At 45.1% G+C, this 17,962-nt stretch overlaps 1 protein-coding gene across 2 annotated transcripts in view; it reads right to left on the reverse strand.

Moving 5' to 3' along the window:
• Positions 1–17,127, reverse strand: part of bsnb (bassoon (presynaptic cytomatrix protein) b) — a 152,286-nt gene extending 135,159 nt beyond the window's left edge. For both annotated transcript variants that reach the window (XM_037532206.1, XM_037532204.1), the window contains exon 1: positions 16,812–17,127. In XM_037532206.1, coding sequence (XP_037388103.1) covers positions 16,812–16,954 — 143 coding nt within the window. In that variant the 5' untranslated portion in view covers positions 16,955–17,127. The remainder of the gene's footprint in view (positions 1–16,811) is intronic.
• Positions 17,128–17,962: the final 835 nt, after the last annotated feature.

Raw genomic sequence — 17,962 nt, forward strand, 5'->3', positions numbered from 1 at the left:
CTGAAGCAAAAAACAGGAAGATGCTCAAACTTTTGCATGAGGCTATATGAATGTTTCCAAAACAAAATATTTATTTGTGAAAATGTTTTTTAGTTACTGTATTTAAGTGTTTACTGCGCAGATAAACAGCTTTATAGATAATTTTCTCTGTATCCACTACACAGTCATATCGAATCACATCATCAGGGTCATAGATTAAGACTCCTGGTCTCTGTTTACAAGAAGCAGAAGAACAGTGGTTTGGATTTTGGCCTATTGGACCTGTGATCTTAATAAAGTGTGACAGAACAGCAGAGCTTTAGCGACCATGTGCTTATTGCTCACCTCAGACTCGCACAAACAGCAAAATTAATTCAGAAAGCGCCCGAGACGAGCTGTAATGGAATATCAGAGCGGCGGAACGGCTGCAGAAGCGGATGCAGGAGCGCGTAAACGGCGGTCACCCGCCAGAGTCGTGCCGCTGTTAGCCCTGAAGAAGAGTGACCGACCAGTCAAATGCCGCTGACAGCGTAAACGCTGGGCTGAAATCGAGCATGAAGGTGATTTTCATCAGCGTTTTATGAAAAACGTGTGCAGAACACGCTCACATCCATCAGCCTCGTCCAGCCTTCCTCCACCTCCACACGAATAAATGGTGAATTGTGCAAATATGATTACCTGCCTGTTCATTCGGCCGCGCTTTTCAATTGCAATACAAACGCAGTTATGCAGCTCAGCAAATCGAATTCCAGCTCCACACACGATAACAAACCACAGCTTTTTTCCCCTCATGCTAGTTCATCCTTTGTCCTTCGCTGCAGAGATCAGGAAAAAATGAAAATATAAGTAATACAACCCCGTTTCCAAAAAAGTTGGGACGCTTTGAAAGACGTCAATTAAAAACAAATGCATCAATAAAATTGACAAATAAAACATTTAAAAAGTTATTTTTTTTCCACAGGAAGTCTTACAATTTCCAAAAACGACAAAAATTTCAAAGTAGTACTTGGTGCAGGACGGCAACAGCAAGCAGTAAAGAGTTCAACGCAGTCAAAACAACATAACAGCCTAGCAGCACCTTAACAGCCACCAGGGATACCAGAGCAATGGCCTAGCAGCACCTTAGCAACCACCTGTAACAACATAACAGCCTTGCAGCACCTTAGCAACCACCTGGGATACCAGAGCAACGGCCTACCAACTTTAACATTAGAGACAGGTCAATGTTCTACACACTTAAAAAAGATGGCTCTTCAACAGTTCTTTTGTAAAGAATGGTTCTAGATAGAACCATGAACACTCAAAGAACCCTTTGCATGGGTTCTTTGCGCAGTGGAAGGGTAATTCATACAGATGGAGAATGCAGATTTTTCTACAGAGAGCCTATTGGAAAAGGGTTCTATATAGCATCAAAAGGGTTCTTTCATTGTAACAAGCTTGACATTGTAACAAAACAAGAACCCTTTTTAGTGCTATAGAGAACCCATTTTAAAATGGTTCTTTATAGAACCATTTAGAGCACTAAAGAACTGTTGAAGAACCAAAAACAATCAACACTGTATGTGTTTACATGCAAAGATTTTTGCCATCTGATGGAAAACCTCTGTTTACATCCTCACTGTGACATGGAGCGAGGAGGCGGACGCATGTGCTGAGTCAAGCGAGATTTATTTCGGGCAAATCCAGGGTCAGGGTCGGAACAGTCCAGGGTCATACAACCAACACGGAGATATCGCGGGACAGACACGACGAACAGAAACACAGAACCTCAAACAAGAATGAGACAGCACGTCAAACACAATCAAACAGCACACCCAACAAACAACAAAGACCAACACAGACCAAGGCAAACACAGGGCTTATATACATGAGGGCTAACAAGGGACCACAAGACACAGGTGGAAACACAGGTGGGAACAATTAGGGGCGGAGTAACCAAATAAGGGAGCAGGACAGAAAAAACAAAACAATGGAAGACCAGGAAGTAAACACGAGCACATGGACAGGACAAAGGTAAAGACAAGCACATGAGGAGACTGGGAGGGGCCAATCGTGACACTCACTATAAGTAATCAGATCCAAAATGACATGCATACATAGAGAAACACAGCGTAAACGTTACCATGGCAACGAGCATGACGTGAGTCCAGTCAGAGTGAGATGAGCAGCAGTGAGCAGTGATTGTGTTTCTAATTGCTTTAAAATGGCGTCAGACTCAGGAAAACGTCCTTCACACGTCCTTATTAAAGAAGGCCGAGAGGAAGACGTTGTGCTCTGAGACGCATAAGCTGGACGTCCGTCCCACCGCCGTCTTTTAAAGATCAGAGCATGAACTTCGTCTCCTCTGCAGACCAGTTTCTGCTCCGCCGTGTTAAACTGTGACGTGATGCACATGCAGAACGGACTTAAACTTTCCGATAGGGAATGTAATCGGATACAGGCGTTTACACGGATATTATTCTTCTACTTCACTGATTGTTTAGAGGATTACTCACCTCGATCAATCAGATAGAAACTATATGCTGACTGGCTTCAATCAGACTAGACTATTCCGACTGAGGCGTTTACATGGACGAGGTATATTCAGATTGAGCTGTTAGTCGTTAGTTAGTAGATTATTATTGGATTATTAGGCTGCATGTAAAGGTGGCTAATTATCTACAAATGCTTTAACTCCAGGCACCTGTTATGGCCCTTTCATGAAGCTCATTCAGGAATTTTGCCCTTTTAATTTAAACTCGAATCTCTGCTGGTGCTTTTGGTGCTAACTAATAAAAGTCTAATAAATCAGGGACGAATAAATGCCAGACATTTCAATTTACAACGTATTCAGGACAGGAAACACAGCCTGCTACACGTCTGCCCTTCTAAACGAAGTTTGTGTCGCAGCTCTTTAGTTGTTCTGTAGTCTCGGTCTGGCGCTGCTGCTGCTGGTTTTTTGTTCTTGGCCAGCTTTATTTTGACACTTTGTGAACAGCCCATTTGCACAACGGCTGTGCAAATACTGAAGAGTGCAGGAGATGCTGGTGTAATGAGCTCATCTAGAGCGTTATTTAGCATAAACGGCTCTCAGCGGCTTTTCCTCAACGCCGGTCACGCGCCAGCAAGAAAAGTACATAATTATCCACAGAAGCTGAATATAACTGTGGAAAACAAACCCTGTTCAAACACTGAGAGCAGCTCTATAGAAACTTCTACACTTACATAAAAACACTTTCCCTGTTTTTAATCCTGCCTGAAGGAAAACACTGATCACACCAGATATGAAGCACTTCATTAAATCCACCTCCTTGTTACCTCCACTTACTGTATAGCTGCACTCTGTAGTTCTACAGTTACAGACTGTAGTCCATCTGTTTCTCTGATACTCTGTTACCCTGTTCTTCAGTGGTCAGGACCCCCATGGACCCCCACAGAGCAGGTACTGTTTGGGTGGTGGGTCATTCTCAGCACTGCAGTGACACGGACGTGGTGGTGGTGTGTTAGAGTGTGTTGTGCTGGTCTGAGTGGATCAGACACAGCAGTGCTGCTGGAGTTTTTAAACACCTCAGTGTCGCTGCTGAACTGAGAATAGTCCACCAACCAAAAATATCCAGCCAGCAGCTTCCTGTGGGCAGCGTCCTGTGGGCAGCGTCCTGTGACCACTGATGAAGGACTAGAGGATGACCAACACAAACTGCAGCAGCAGATGAGCTGTCGTCTCTGACTTTACATCTACAAGGTGGACCGACAAGGTAGGAGGGTCTAATAGAGTGGGCAGTGAGTGGATGCAGTGTTTAATCCACAGTGTCCAATCCACTCATACCAACACAACACACACTAACACACCACCACTACGTCAGTGCTGAGAACGACCCACCACACCAATAATACCTGCTCTATGGGGGTCCTCTGGGGGTCCTGACCACTGAAGAACAGGGTAACAGAGTATCAGAGAAACAGATGGACTACAGTCTGTAACTGTAGAACTACAGAGTGCAGCTATACAGTAAGTGGAGCTGATAAAGTGGACAGTGAGGGTCAATGGTTATTATCATTATTAAATATTAATATTAATACATATTATTTTTATACACATTACTGTCTAACATTATTACAGTATGTGAAATGATGAACTGATAAATATGAAGAGTGACTTTAATCTGTTGAACAGCAGCGCAGCTGCATGCGAGACCCCCGGCCTGCTGTTTTAAGCGCTTCCCCGAGTGCGCTGGAGTAAACGGCAGAGTTCAGTGTGCACTGACACACTGTAACCTCCGGCCTCCTCACACACACAGCGCTCGTAAACACACAGCGCCCACCGCCCGAGCTGCAGCTGCGCCTCCGAGCCCATCGCTGACCCATAGCGGCCCACGCAGCCCACGCAGCTCGGTACACTCCGCAACTCGGCCGAGTAGAGCTGGAAGGACAGATTCCGTTTTCTGTAACTCCAGCTTACTACAGCTTCCGACCTCACAGCGGCTCAGGAGGAGCACAACGTAACCAACAGTGTCCCAACACCGGACCCAACACCCGTCAGCACTGGTTCACATCTCCCACTGCACTCCAGGAGTGACCACTGTACACGATTACTCAGCCAATTTCCTACATCTCTGAGTGTCGGTTCAGTGAATATCACCGTCCACTAGGGGCGGGGCTAGTGGGCACACAGGCCCGGCTAGTGGGCTACTATGCTAAAGGCTATTATTACGGCAAGTGTCCGGCAGCTCCTTCCACTCTCAGTAACGTTAACTCAGACTGTGAGTGACCACACAGCGGCAGACGAGTGACACTCAAAGAAGCAGCTCAGCCGTTCAGGTCAGCAGCTCCGGTGTCCTTAACACCAAAAAACCGCCGCTACAGATTCTGCCGTGAACATGTTTACGCTGCTTGTCGTCCCACAGCGCCGACATGTCGTTAAGCATGCATGCGTCAGACGTTGCTTCGTGGTATTGGTCATAAGTATCGGTGTCCCCATCACTGACCTCGATACTGCGTCTAAGTCCCAGCGTCCGCGCCGATACCGATTACAGTATCAGTACTGGTGCAACACTAGTTTTCAGCCCTCAACAGACCAAATCATCAGTAGACCTTGACAGAGGGTCCTCTGCAGACCACCGCTGCTACCTTGCCAAAGGCCTACAGCTTAAGGTTTCTGGGTGGAACTCACTCACACTTGTGGAACCTTGTTCCTCATTACATTCATCAATCTTCACACATATCGCGTGTTCTTGTACACTGAACCGTAACATCCGTATCGTGACCGTTTGGGCGAATATGAACACTGTCTTGATTTTGAAGCCACGGTCAGCGCTGTCCGCTCACACACATCATGCTGAGGGAAGAGCGACAGCAAGGCTGCAGTGTCCTCAGCAGTAACTGAGCTGCAGGGCCGCTGTCCGTGGTGCTGAAGCTGAAGGCGGCCCGCTGGCTCGATGCAGCACCTCTGACAGAACCCTGCATGCTCAGACAGGTTCCTCGCCAGCAGAACCAGCTGCACTCATTCGTCTTTCTGTCTTGGGGGAGATGGGCGGGGTGGGTGGGGGGGGTTGGAGATTATTATATAGAATATATAATAATATCTCCACCCCCCATCTCCCCCTATATTCTATATATAATAATAGAATTGTATTTTAAAATATTTATTATTTGGCATTATATATATATATTAGGGTTGTCAAACAATTCAAAAATTTAATTGCAATTAATCTCAAAATTTCATATAGTTAATGGTGATTAATCGCATTTTTAAAAATCTGTGTAAATGTTATACAAAATAAGGATTTTTAAGTGAAATGTTACAGTTAAAATGGTGAACACATTTCATGCTAAATGTAATTCTGTTAAAACCTGCTGGGACGAGAGAAAACTGTAAGGGGGTTTTATTCACTCACACAATACTGAACCTACAAAACACAGAACTGGATTTGTGATAGATTAGGGAGCCGCAGTCTCAAATATAAGACATGTAGTCACATCCTACTGTGTCTCAGTTCAGATGTGATGAAAGAAAATAAAACAGAAGTAAATAAAAACTAAATAAAACTTCAATTTTGCTGAAGTCGTACTCAGTCACGGCCTATAGGTCTTCACAGTCCTGCGCAAGCAAAAATAAATGACACAAAGTTGGACTTCATTAAAGACATGTAGTGTCACCCCACAGAGCTACAGCGCTGTAAACAGCATGTAACCATGGCTACTCACTCACTCCTCTGCTCTTAATGAGAGACGCCGCGCACGCTCAAGTCTCAACATGAACTACGGATGACGCGCTGGGCCAAACAGAATTTTTTTTATTAATAAATTAAATTAAACTACTATTTTTTTAAATCTCGTTATTTATTATCGCGTCAACTTCGACAGCCCTAATATATATATATATATATATATATATATATATATATATATATATATATATATATATATATATATAATGATTTATTTATTATATTTATTTGGAAGTTCTGTATTATTTGGTATTTTCATGCATATTAATTCACTGAATTTATCATATTTATTTATTTCTCTCCTTCTCCTTCTGCGTTTGCTCTGCGCACTGTAACGTCGTCAAAGTTTGCTGTATGTGAGTTTTTGAAAACCAATAAAAAAACAGGAACTGCAAAACACAGAGATGAAAAACAAGTGTTTAAAAAGTGTAGCCAACAGCATCGAGAGGTGAAGGAGGAAGAAACAGCCAACAGGACCAATTCACATTTTCGTGAATCCGGCTCCTGATTTCAAGCTCTGATAAATCAGACAAATCTGTGTTTATTAGAGAAAAACAGGCCAGGTGGAGTTTAGCGTGCCACTGAGCCTACAGACCGGTCTGCCGGGTCCAGCAGAACAGCCAAGAGCAGCCGAGAAGGGCCGAGAAGAGCCGGGAAGAGCCGAGAAGAGCCGGGAAGAGCCGAGAAGAACCGGGAAGGGACGAGAAGAGTGAAGCGTTAGTTTACCAGAATTCACTAAATAAAACACTGAGACTTATTCTTCTCAAAAAGTGAGAGAGAGTTTAAAAGACACTCGGTCGACCATCTTGTACTGATGATTGAGTGTTCCTGCCTTTAGGGAACTCAGAGCTGACTGGAGGTTGCCAGCACCACCATTTCCCCCCCACCATCACTCTCACTGTTCTCACTATTCTCACTTCCTCCATCCCTCGATTTCTCTCACTGCAGCCATGAATAGGACGAGGCACAGAGTGACAAAAGAAGAGCGAGAGAGAGAAGAAGGGAAAGGAAGGATATTTTCTCATATATATATATATGAGAAAACCTCGTATCTCCAAAATGGTAACTTTACAGTAGAAGGAATAAACCTACTTTACTTTTAATGTAAGTCAATGGAACCAGACGTCTTTCCGAGTCTTTTTCTGCCGTTTCTTTCAGTCCATTCCTCATGAAATTTACACACAGTGTAAAGAACAACAGGCAAACTCAAAAACAACAAAAATTGAGATACGTTTTGTAACCCCACCGGTGTGTCGGCGCCAAAGTTAGCGAGTTAGCGACGTCATCAGTTATAACGTTAAAATGAAAGTAGTGAAAGTGACGCTGCACTGAAAGGTAAACAGAACACAGGCGTGAGTGACGCAGCTTCACCTGCTGCTCCCTGAAGTGACTTTTATGCCACGATTATCGTCTTGATCCAAATTCTGAACGTGTCTAAATGCTGCGTTTAATGCACTCGCCGACCGCTCAACTGACCGCTGGTTGCCATGGTTTCACTGACACCAAGTACAAATCAGATACGCTCCTGCTAAAATGAAAAGTCCTGGTGAGGATTTGCTCGTGTGCTTGTTTTTTATAATCCCTGTTTGTGCAGTTGGTCTGCGAGGTAAACCGTATCTGTGATTACTGTCCATTTGCATCGAAAGCACCTCCACCATTATTCCATCTCTAGTAGGAACAATTATCTAGGAACCAAAAACAGAGGGTACTGTTTCACAGCAGTGGAGATAAAGTGCGTACTACGCTGATTAATGCACCACTCCTATTGGTCATCATGACTAACCAATCAGCTCTCAGTAGCAGTAACGCTAACCAATCAGCTCTCAGTAGCAGAAACACTAACCAATCAGCTCTCAGTAGCAGTAACACTAACCAATCAGCTCTCAGTAGCAGGAACACTAACCAATCAGCTCTCAGTAGCAGAAACACTAACCAATCAGCTCTCAGTAGCAGTAACACTAACCAATCAGCTCTCAGTAGCAGTAACGCTAACCAATCAGCTCTCAGTAGCAGGAACACTAACCAATCAGCTCTCAGTAGCAGGAACACTAACCAATCAGCTCTCAGTAGCAGTAACGCTAACCAATCAGCTCTCAGTAGCAGTAACACTAACCAATCAGCTCTCAGTAGCAGTAACACTAACCAATCAGCTCTCAGTAGCAGTGACACTAACCAATCAGCTCTCAGTAGCAGGAACACTAACCAATCAGCTCTCAGTAGCAGGAACACTAACCAATCAGCTCTCAGTAGCAGTAACGCTAACCAATCAGCTCTCAGTAGCAGAAACGCTAACCAATCAGCTCTCAGTAGCAGTAACACTAACCAATCAGCTCTCAGTAGCAGTAACTCTAACCAATCAGCTCTCAGTAGCAGTAACGCTAACCAATCAGCTCTCAGTAGCAGAAACGCTAACCAATCAGCTCTCAGTAGCAGTAACTCTAACCAATCAGCTCTCAGTAGCAGTAACGCTAACCAATCAGCTCTCAGTAGCAGTAACGCTAACCAATCAGCTCTCAGTAGCAGTAACACTAACCAATCAGCTCTCAGTAGCAGTAACACTAACCAATCAGCTCTCAGTGATGCTAATAACACTAATAATAATGACGATGCTATAGAGCTGTGTGTAGGTGTCAGTGGTGAGTGTGAGCACTAGGCTGAGGCTGAGGGCAGAGCAGAACTCTCTGAACTCTCCACTCAGTTTCATCTTAAAGAGTTTCAGCTCCGTAAATCAGCCGCTCTGAGGACCGTCGGACCACCTGCGGACCCTCAGCTCCGCCGCGCTCTGATTTTAAACTGAAAACCGATGCGTTTAAAAACATTACAGCCCCACGGCTCGAGTTTCACCCTCGTCATGTGTCTCACTTTCATCTCACTTTACCTCCGTCCATCACTGACTCACTCTGACTGAGCATACAGAACAGAGAGAGAGAGAGAGAGAGAGAGAGAGAGAGAGAGAGAGAGAGAACACAGAGAGAGAGAGGGAACAGAGAGTGAGAGAGACAGAGAGAGAATAGAGAGAGAGAGAACAGGGAGGGAGAGAGAGACAGAGAGAGAATAGAGAGAACACAGAGAGAGAGAGAGGGAACAGAGAGAGAGTGAGAGAGAGAACAGAGAGAGAGAGAGAGAGAGAACAGAGAGAGAGAGAGAACAGAGAGAGAGAGAGAGAACACAGAGAGAGCGAGAGAGAGAGAGAACAGAGAGAGAGAGAGAACAGAGAGAGAGAGAGAGAGAGAACAGAGAGAGCGAGAGAACACAGAGAGAGCGAGAGAGAGAGAGAGAACAGAGAGAGAGAGAGAGAGAGAGAGAACAGAGAGAGAGAGAGAGAGAGAGAGAGAGAGAGAGAGAGAGAGAGAGAGAGAGAACAGAGAGAGAGAGAGAGAGAGAGAGAGAGAGAGAGAGAGAGAGAGAGAGAGAGAGAGAGAGAGAGCCTAAGGCTGACTGAAGTGCCTTTATTAGGTCTGGGTGTGATTATGAACTGGCTCTTTTATCAGGGTGATGCTCTGAAAGGGCCGGGCAGGGCTGTCCTTACTCACTCTACTGGGAAATAACCATCGGTTTCACTCCACCTCTCTCAGTATTTCTGCTTTTCTTACTGCTGTAACCTGCAAATGCCCTGCTGGTCAAACCATCAGAGAGAGAGCAAAAACATCAGGGGTGGGTCCTGGTGGTACTGGTGCAAGTGGATCAGACACAGCAGTGTTGTGGGAGTTTTTAGCCATGGTGTTGTCATATGGTAACAATTACTTTAACTTAATTTTAATAAAAAGCAGTGATATAAAATCTGTTTTCCTATTTAATTGTGGGAAAGGGGTCTTTTACTTTGAAAGGATAAATACTTTATGACATCACATGACCAGGAAAGCTTATGATGATGTTATTACCATACATTCCACATACCAACTCAAACTGTATTCATTTCCAATATTTGGAAATACTGGCTTGTACATTTCTATGTAGGGAGCAGGGAGCCAATTTGAGACTCAATTTGAGCCCCAGCATGAGAAGAGGCGCCGCTGGACTGGCGCTAAATAAGACTTGCGGTGGTAATTTTGTGACTAAAGTACTTATAAAGCGAAGTTTTGCATTAAATGATGTTATCATATGTTCACTGTTACACAGCAAAAAGTAAAAAAGTCATTAAATAACAGCAGTATACAGCGATGGGTGACTGACAGGGTTGGGATAGCTACTGAAAAATGTGGCTACTTTTCAGCTACTTTTCAAAAATTAGTGGCTACTTTTTAGCTACTTCTTGAAAAGTTGTGGCTACTTTTAGCTACTTTTTGAAAAGTAGTGGCTACTTTTTAGCTACTTTTTGAAAAGTAGTGGCTACTTTTAGCTACTTCTTGAAAAGTAGTGGCTACTTTTTAGCTACTTTTTGAAAAGTAGTGGCTACTTTTTAGCTACTTTTTGAAAAGTAGTGGCTACTTTTTAGCTACTTTTTGAAAAGTAGTAGCTACTTTTTAGCTACTTTTTGAAAAGAAATGGCTACTTTTAGCTATTTTTTTTAGAAAGTTTGTTTGTAAATCTCCATCTGACACACCAAACAGGCCCAACTGACAATGTGAACAAGACACTGCATTTAATCCCATGCCAGAAAAAAAAACACACAATTGAAAAGCTGCAAAGAAACAAAAAGATCACCAGAAAGAGTAACCAACAATCAAACTGACACACCCAAAGGCAGGAAATCCAACAAAAATTAAGATTATAGGCAAAGTCAATCACTCCAGGCTTATCCTAACAAAAATCAACAAAAATAACCGAAAACAAAGAATTTTGTGCAAAACGTTGTCAACTTAAACTGCTCCAATTTAAACATTTCAGCAAAATACACCCATCAGGCAGAACATCATGACCACCTCCTTGTTTCTATGCTCACTGTCCACTTTCTCAGCTCCACTTACTGTATAGCTGCACTCTGTAGATCTACAGTTACAGACTGTAGTCCATCTGTTTCTCTGATACTCTGTTACCCTGTTCTTCAGTGGTCAGGACCCCCATGGACCCTCACAGAGCAGGTACTGTTTGGGTGGTGGGTCATTCTCAGCACTGCAGTAACACTGAAGTGCTGTTGGTGGTGTGTTAGTGTGTGTTGCGCTGGTGTGAGTGGATCAGCGTCCTGTGGGCAGTGTCCTGTGGCCACTGATGCAGGACTAGAGGATGACCAACACAAACTGTGCAGCAGCAGATGAGCTGCTGTCTCTGACTTTACATCTACAAGGTGGACCGACAAGGTAGGAGTGTCTAATAGAGTGGACAGTGAGTGGACACAGTGTTTAAAAACTCCAGCAGCACTGTTGTTTCTGTGTTGTGCTGGTATGAGTGGATCATTCACTGTGCTGAGAATGATCCACCATCCAAACAGTACCTGCTCTGTGAGGGTCCATGGGGGTCCTGAATACTGAAGAACAGGGTAACAGAGTATCAGAGAAACAGATGGACTACAGTCTGTAACTGTAGAACTACAGAGGGGAACTATACAGTCAGTGGAGCTGATAAAATGGACAAGTGTAGAAACAATGTGGTGTGTAAACACACCCACACACACACACACACACACACATTATATATATATATCTATAGAGAGAGAGAGAGAGAGAGAGAAAGAATAAACAGAAAGAAGAGAGAATTTTTCACTGCCTGTGTAATAAATGGCTCACATGGCTGCTCGTCATAACTGTATGAATAGTTAATGTAGAAACATTTCATCATCATCATCATCATCATCTTCTTCTCTCTCCACTTTCGCTCTACTAGCTCCACTCACTGAGTCTGTGCTGCAGTAACAGCCTCTACTCTTCTTCCTTTACACTAGATGTTGAACATTGCTGTGAGGATCCGATTGAGCTTTAGTGAGGGCAGCTACTGATGTTGGCTGTTCAGTTCTGGATCTCCAACTCCTCCCAAAGGTACTGGATGTAGCTCTATCTCTCCAGAGAACACAGTTCCACTGCTCCACAGCCCAGTGCTGGGGGCTTTATACTCCTCTAGCCCACGCTTGGCATTGGACATGGTGACCTCAGGCCATGAGTGGCTAGAGGTGGTACCAAAAATAGTACCAGGTAGCATATTTGCCTAGTGGAAGACCAAAAAATGCGAGTCGAGTTGAGTCAGTACCATGCAGTGGAAAAGTGGCTTTTGAAGCACAGTCAGCCCACACTGTGTTTAAGGTGCACAGCTGGACTTTAAAGCCACTGCTGTACCTTTGAGGGAACATTTACATTGTTTATACCTTGATGAATGAAGAACGCACCTGCGCAGAACCTTCATTTCTAACCGCGCACAGTGAACTCAAGAATGTGATTGGTCGATGTCAAACTTGCAGCGTTGCCGGTCTTCCTATCAAGACACGGCACAAATTTATGGCACTATCGCCTAATCTGACAGTGACCACTGTGACCATAACAGCAAACGATACGAGCGACAACGACAAAAATGCTCCCGTTATAATCAGTGAAGTCGTCTAGATCAGCTGCGAGCAGTAGAGCGGCAGGCGCTGGCATGCAATGCGCCATTTCTGACGCCTCGTTTCTATTTATCATTCCACCTCAAAGTGGAAGAGGAGAAGAACTTTGTACGACTCTCCCAGTAAACAACGTGGAGAGAAACCGTCAGAGTGCTGGAGGCCAGAGGTGATCGCTCCTAGTTTTGAGTAACTGATTAAGAGGGCTGAATAATCTGGGGTAAATATCTAATAGCGATTTTTCTGAGTAACAGAGCAACTTAAACAGCAGTTATCTTCTATAAATAGATGTTCTGTGTTGTTTTTCTGGCCACACAGACCAGAATGTCCACCTTTACTGGCTTGAGGTTTGACCCCTGAATGTAGTAAGCCAGACGCCCAATAAGTTGTGGTTGTGATGTCACATGGAGGTTTGGTTGCTTCTGATTGGTCCGACTCATCAACAGACGGTTCACATCTCAGTGTTATTATTAGGTTCAATATCGCCCTTGAAACTTGAGACAATCTTGTTGATAATGTAGGCTATAGCTGTATGTGGCATGCAGCCGTCCAGGCCCCGACGATGACAGCCATGGTGCAGAGCACAAAGCCCGAGCTCCGCCTCCTTATCACCGGTCCCTGCTCGCAGCTCATGACTCGCTCCTTGCCCTGATGCCTCTTGCCCTTCTCCCGCTGTCACTCGTGTCCCTCGGCGGAGCTCGGGCTTTGGGCTCCACAACACCCCCCCAACCCCCTGTAGCTCTCTCCCTGCCATCCCTACCGAGGTTTGTAGCCGCTCAGCGTTCAGGCCCCGCCTTCCTGCCCACTCTCACGGCCGTCATTGGCGGGCGCATGCCACACTATAGAAACTGCAGGTGAAAACTGCTCTATAAAACAATTCATCTTTCAGCTGTACTGATTAATAAGGGTAATTAGCTGGTCAGACTCATGCCCGGTCCAGCTACAGGATAAACCTCACAACCGAAGCTCCACATCACACGACCTGAAACTCCTCACTCTCAGATTATTCACACAAACAAGAGTCCCGACCAGAGACTCCTGCTTTTTCACAGCCTCACGGAGTTCCTCACCAACTGACGGGACTTCGGATCTAAATAAACATGGGAGGAGCTTCTGCTCTCACAGTTTCTCTCACTCTCTCACTCAGACACAGCAGTGCTGCTGGAGTTTTTAAACACCTCAGTGTCGCTGCTGGACTGAGAATAGTCCAACAACCAAAAACATCCAGCCCACAGCATCCTGGGCAGCTTCCTGTGACCACTGACGAAGGACTAGAGGATGACCAACACAAACTGTGCATCAGCAGATGAGCTGTCGTCTCTGACTTTACATCTACAAGGTGGACCGACAAGGTAGGAGTGTCTAATAGAGTGGACAGTGAGTGGACACAGTGTCTAAAAACCACTCAGACCAGCACAACACACACTAACACACCACCACCAGGTCAGTGTAACTGCAGTGCTGAGAATGACCCACCACCCAAATAGTACCTGCTCTGTGAGGGTCCATGGGGGTCCTGACCACTGAAGAACAGGGTAACAGAATATCAGAGAAACAGATGGACTACAGTCTGTAACTGTAGAACTACAGAGTGCAGCTATACAGTAAGTGGAGCTGATGAAATGGACAGTGAAATGGTCATAATGTTATGCCTGATTTGTGTATATACCTCTCTCTCCCTCTCTCCCTCTCTCTCTCTCTCTCTCTCTTTCTCTCTCCTCCTTCAGCACCATGTTGCAGTTATTTCCCTGCACTTCATCTACGCAGACCGTCCATTCCTACTGCACCGTTAACACACGACCGACATCAAAGCCACCGACTGCTACCATCATTTACTCCTCCCTATGCATTAAAGGCGAAGTCCACCCATTTCTCAAAATTTCTTTATAATTTGGCCACCATGACTACAACACGAATATAGACATTTTATTTACCATCCAGAACCACCAGAGAACCCACACGAGTGTTCTGAGTTCATATGGAATGTTGATGATGGAAAATAGTAGAAAATCTGGAATAATAAGTTTTCTTTAGGGACTACTTTGCATCACAGCACCCTGCATATTATGTATCCCTCCACCATGAATGGACTTTTAGGCCAGAATCTTCTCCAAACTACCATAATACAGCGTCTCAGATCATCAGGCAGTGAATTCAGAACCAATTTTTATGTAGGAACTTTCTGTGAGGAGCTTTTAGAGGGGGACGTCTGGTTCCTGTCACCACCACTGTGAACAGTTCTGACTGTGAGTGTATCTAGAACAGAGCGTTTCACACCAAACCGCTCTGAACGACTCCATTTACATCTCAACCAGTTAATCATGCAGCAATTTTGAAAGTTAGGTGGGATTCCCCTTTTAATATAAGCCTATATTTCTACACTACACAGACTCACAGACATGCTGCACTGGCTGCGTGTGTTTTGCATAGGATATGATATGATCTCCCATATGATGACTGCCCATCATTTCATGCATGGCATTTTAACTCATTTATGTCCAGCATGAATTATTTTTACTCACAATCAAGATCTATCGGCAGAATTTAACCATAAATTAGGCGACTGAAAATGAAAATTCACTACGTTGGCCATACGCTTTGACCATATGGACTGAAGTGAAGTCTAACATTTCAGAAATGGACAACAATGAGTTAAAGGCAGCTTTCTAGAAAAACAAGGCAGTGCACACGCAGACTGGTCACCATGGTACATGAAAGGGGACCTCCACCAATTTTCAAACATTACTGCATAATTAACTGGTTCAGACGAAAACAGAGTCGTTCAGAGCGGTTTGGTGTGAAACCCTCTGTTCTAGATAAACTCACAGTCAGAACTGTTCACAGTGGTGGTGATAGGAACCAGACATCATCCTCTAAAAGCTCCTTCACAGAAAGCTCCTACATAAAAAATGGTTCTGAATTCTCTGCCTGATGATCCGAGACGCTGTTTACAATAATGTTGAGATCTTGGCCTTAAACTCCATTCATGGTGGAGGGATACATAACATGCAGGGCGCTGTGCAGCAAAGTAGTCCCAAAAGAAAACTCATTATTCCAGATTTTCCACTATTGTCCATCATCAACATTCCATATAAAGCTCAGAAGACTCGTGTGGGTTCTCTGGTGGTTCTAGATGGTAAATAAAATATCTGTATCTGTGTTGTAGTCATGGCGACGTCTGGTTACCATCACCACCACTGTAAAGACGTCTGAACTGTGTCACACCAAACCACTCAGAATCACCCAGTTTACGCCTCACACACCGAGTTATGTGGAAATGTTGGTTCCACATTAAAGCAAGCAGGTGCATGAGATGCACCCTCAGCAGTGATAACGCTGCTGCCACTTGTTGTCCAGCAGCTTTTGAGCCCGTATTTATTCCGTCTCCTGTGGACAGTCTGCTTAGCCACCTTCCCTAACCAGGACCAGTGCAACGTGCGCAAACGTGACAGCAAGGTTTGAGTGGACGCTGCGGCCGCCGCGTGAGCCGAACGTGCGCGTTAAAAGCTGCACCCTTATGGAAATCGGACGTGTAGGTTTCAAATAGCATATATCGATTTTCCTTACATCCAACTTATAGACAGACATACAGGTGACATATATGCTCATAACTTATTGAAACTGGTCATTTTCAAACATGGGACATATATATGTATATCAGCCTATACAAGACATGTGCAATACAACACAGCATAGACAACATTATTCCTATGTGGATGCCATATGCTGCTCATACATGCTACTTAATCTGAGGATTTTTATGCATCTGCTTTTCAACTAAACCCCATTCACTGTCACTGTAAACATGAAATAAAGGAAAGTATTGTTTGCTGACACACTTAAATAGATTATGCATGCATGTTCATCATTTAATACTCACATGTATGCACCTCTGTTTTGACATATATGCCTGACCCTTCATCATTTGGGTCCATATACGGCCCTGTCTCATATTCGTGAACAGGCAGACCTGCTGTAAGCGTGGTAAAAGCATAAAGCAGAGCACTAAAGCTGTCCAGGCTGTGAAGGCAGCACGCAATGCTATCGCAGTGGCACCGGGCTGGTGGTGTGTGGAGGTAAACTAAACGGTGTGCACGCACGGACGGACGGATTCCCAGAGAAACACGCCACTGCACGCGTCCAGAAAGCTGAGGGGGTACCTGTTGGGTCCTGGGGCAGCTCCTGGGGCTGGCCCCCCGCCCGGTGCGCCGTTGCTCGGCTTGTTGAACTGTCCAGCGCCCGGCGCTGCTGAAACGGAGCCCGGAGCCTCGCCCTCTCCCTCCAGGCTCGCCTCGTTACCCATCGCGCCGTGGGGGGGAGAACAGAGGAGGGAGAGAGAGAGAGAGAACAGAAAGAGAGGGGAAAAGAAGGGAGACGAGCGGTGCGGCTGTGGAAAATAAAAGAAATAAAAGTCCTAGAGAGAAAGAGAGAGAGAGAGAGAGAGAGGAGCTCAGCGCCGCTCCGTTTCCGCCATCACTCGCCTACAATCCAGCGACCTGCTGGCCAAATGCGCATGCGCGGCACCGGGTCGGCTCATCTCGAATCGGTTCTCGGACGACGAACGGCGAGAGTCGAGTCACGACCGAATCGAGACTCGGCGTACGGGTCAAACGGTGCGTTTTCACAGTCGGGTGAACTGTTAGGACGGAATGCGGCGCTAAAGCGTATTTAAAACGTTTCTAGATGTATGCTTTCATATATTTTAACGCCTTTGAGCTTGTCTGAAGGCGGCGTTTGAGTCATTAACGAGTGTAAGCATCGGTTCAGCTCGGTGTTGTTCTGATGAATGAAAGTATTGAACGCTGCTCATGTCGGGACCCCTTTCGGACCCCTCATTTCTGCGGATTAATGTTTTTTGCTTCCGTCGTTCGCATTTTAAGCGTAAAGACTTATTCGGTAAATTGAATTCGTAACATAAAGCGCCGCGTGACGCGCTGAAAGACGACTACAGTGGCTTCGCTCGTATTTCCTGTCCACGCAGCTGAGCGTGGCGGGGATGAGAGTCAAGTTGACTCGAATCGTGAATCAGTGATTCGTTCAGTCGGGCGTTCGACTCATTTAAATGGGCAGCTCGGATGAATCGGTTCGGTAGATTGAATCAAATTTCCCATCACTAGCACGGGCACACGCACGAGAGGGAGGGGGGTAATGAGAGAAGGTGGGGGTAAGAGGAGCAGGAAACAGGGTAAAAAGAGAATGGGGAGGGGTAAAAGGAGGAGGATGAGGTTAAAAAGAGAATGGGGTAAAAGGAGGAGGAGACGATAATGAAGGGGTAAACGGAAAAGGGGTAAGAAGAGGAGGAGGGGTAGAG

Source organism: Pygocentrus nattereri, chromosome 21 (assembly GCF_015220715.1).
Source record: "Pygocentrus nattereri isolate fPygNat1 chromosome 21, fPygNat1.pri, whole genome shotgun sequence".
Lineage (NCBI taxonomy): Eukaryota > Metazoa > Chordata > Actinopteri > Characiformes > Serrasalmidae > Pygocentrus > Pygocentrus nattereri.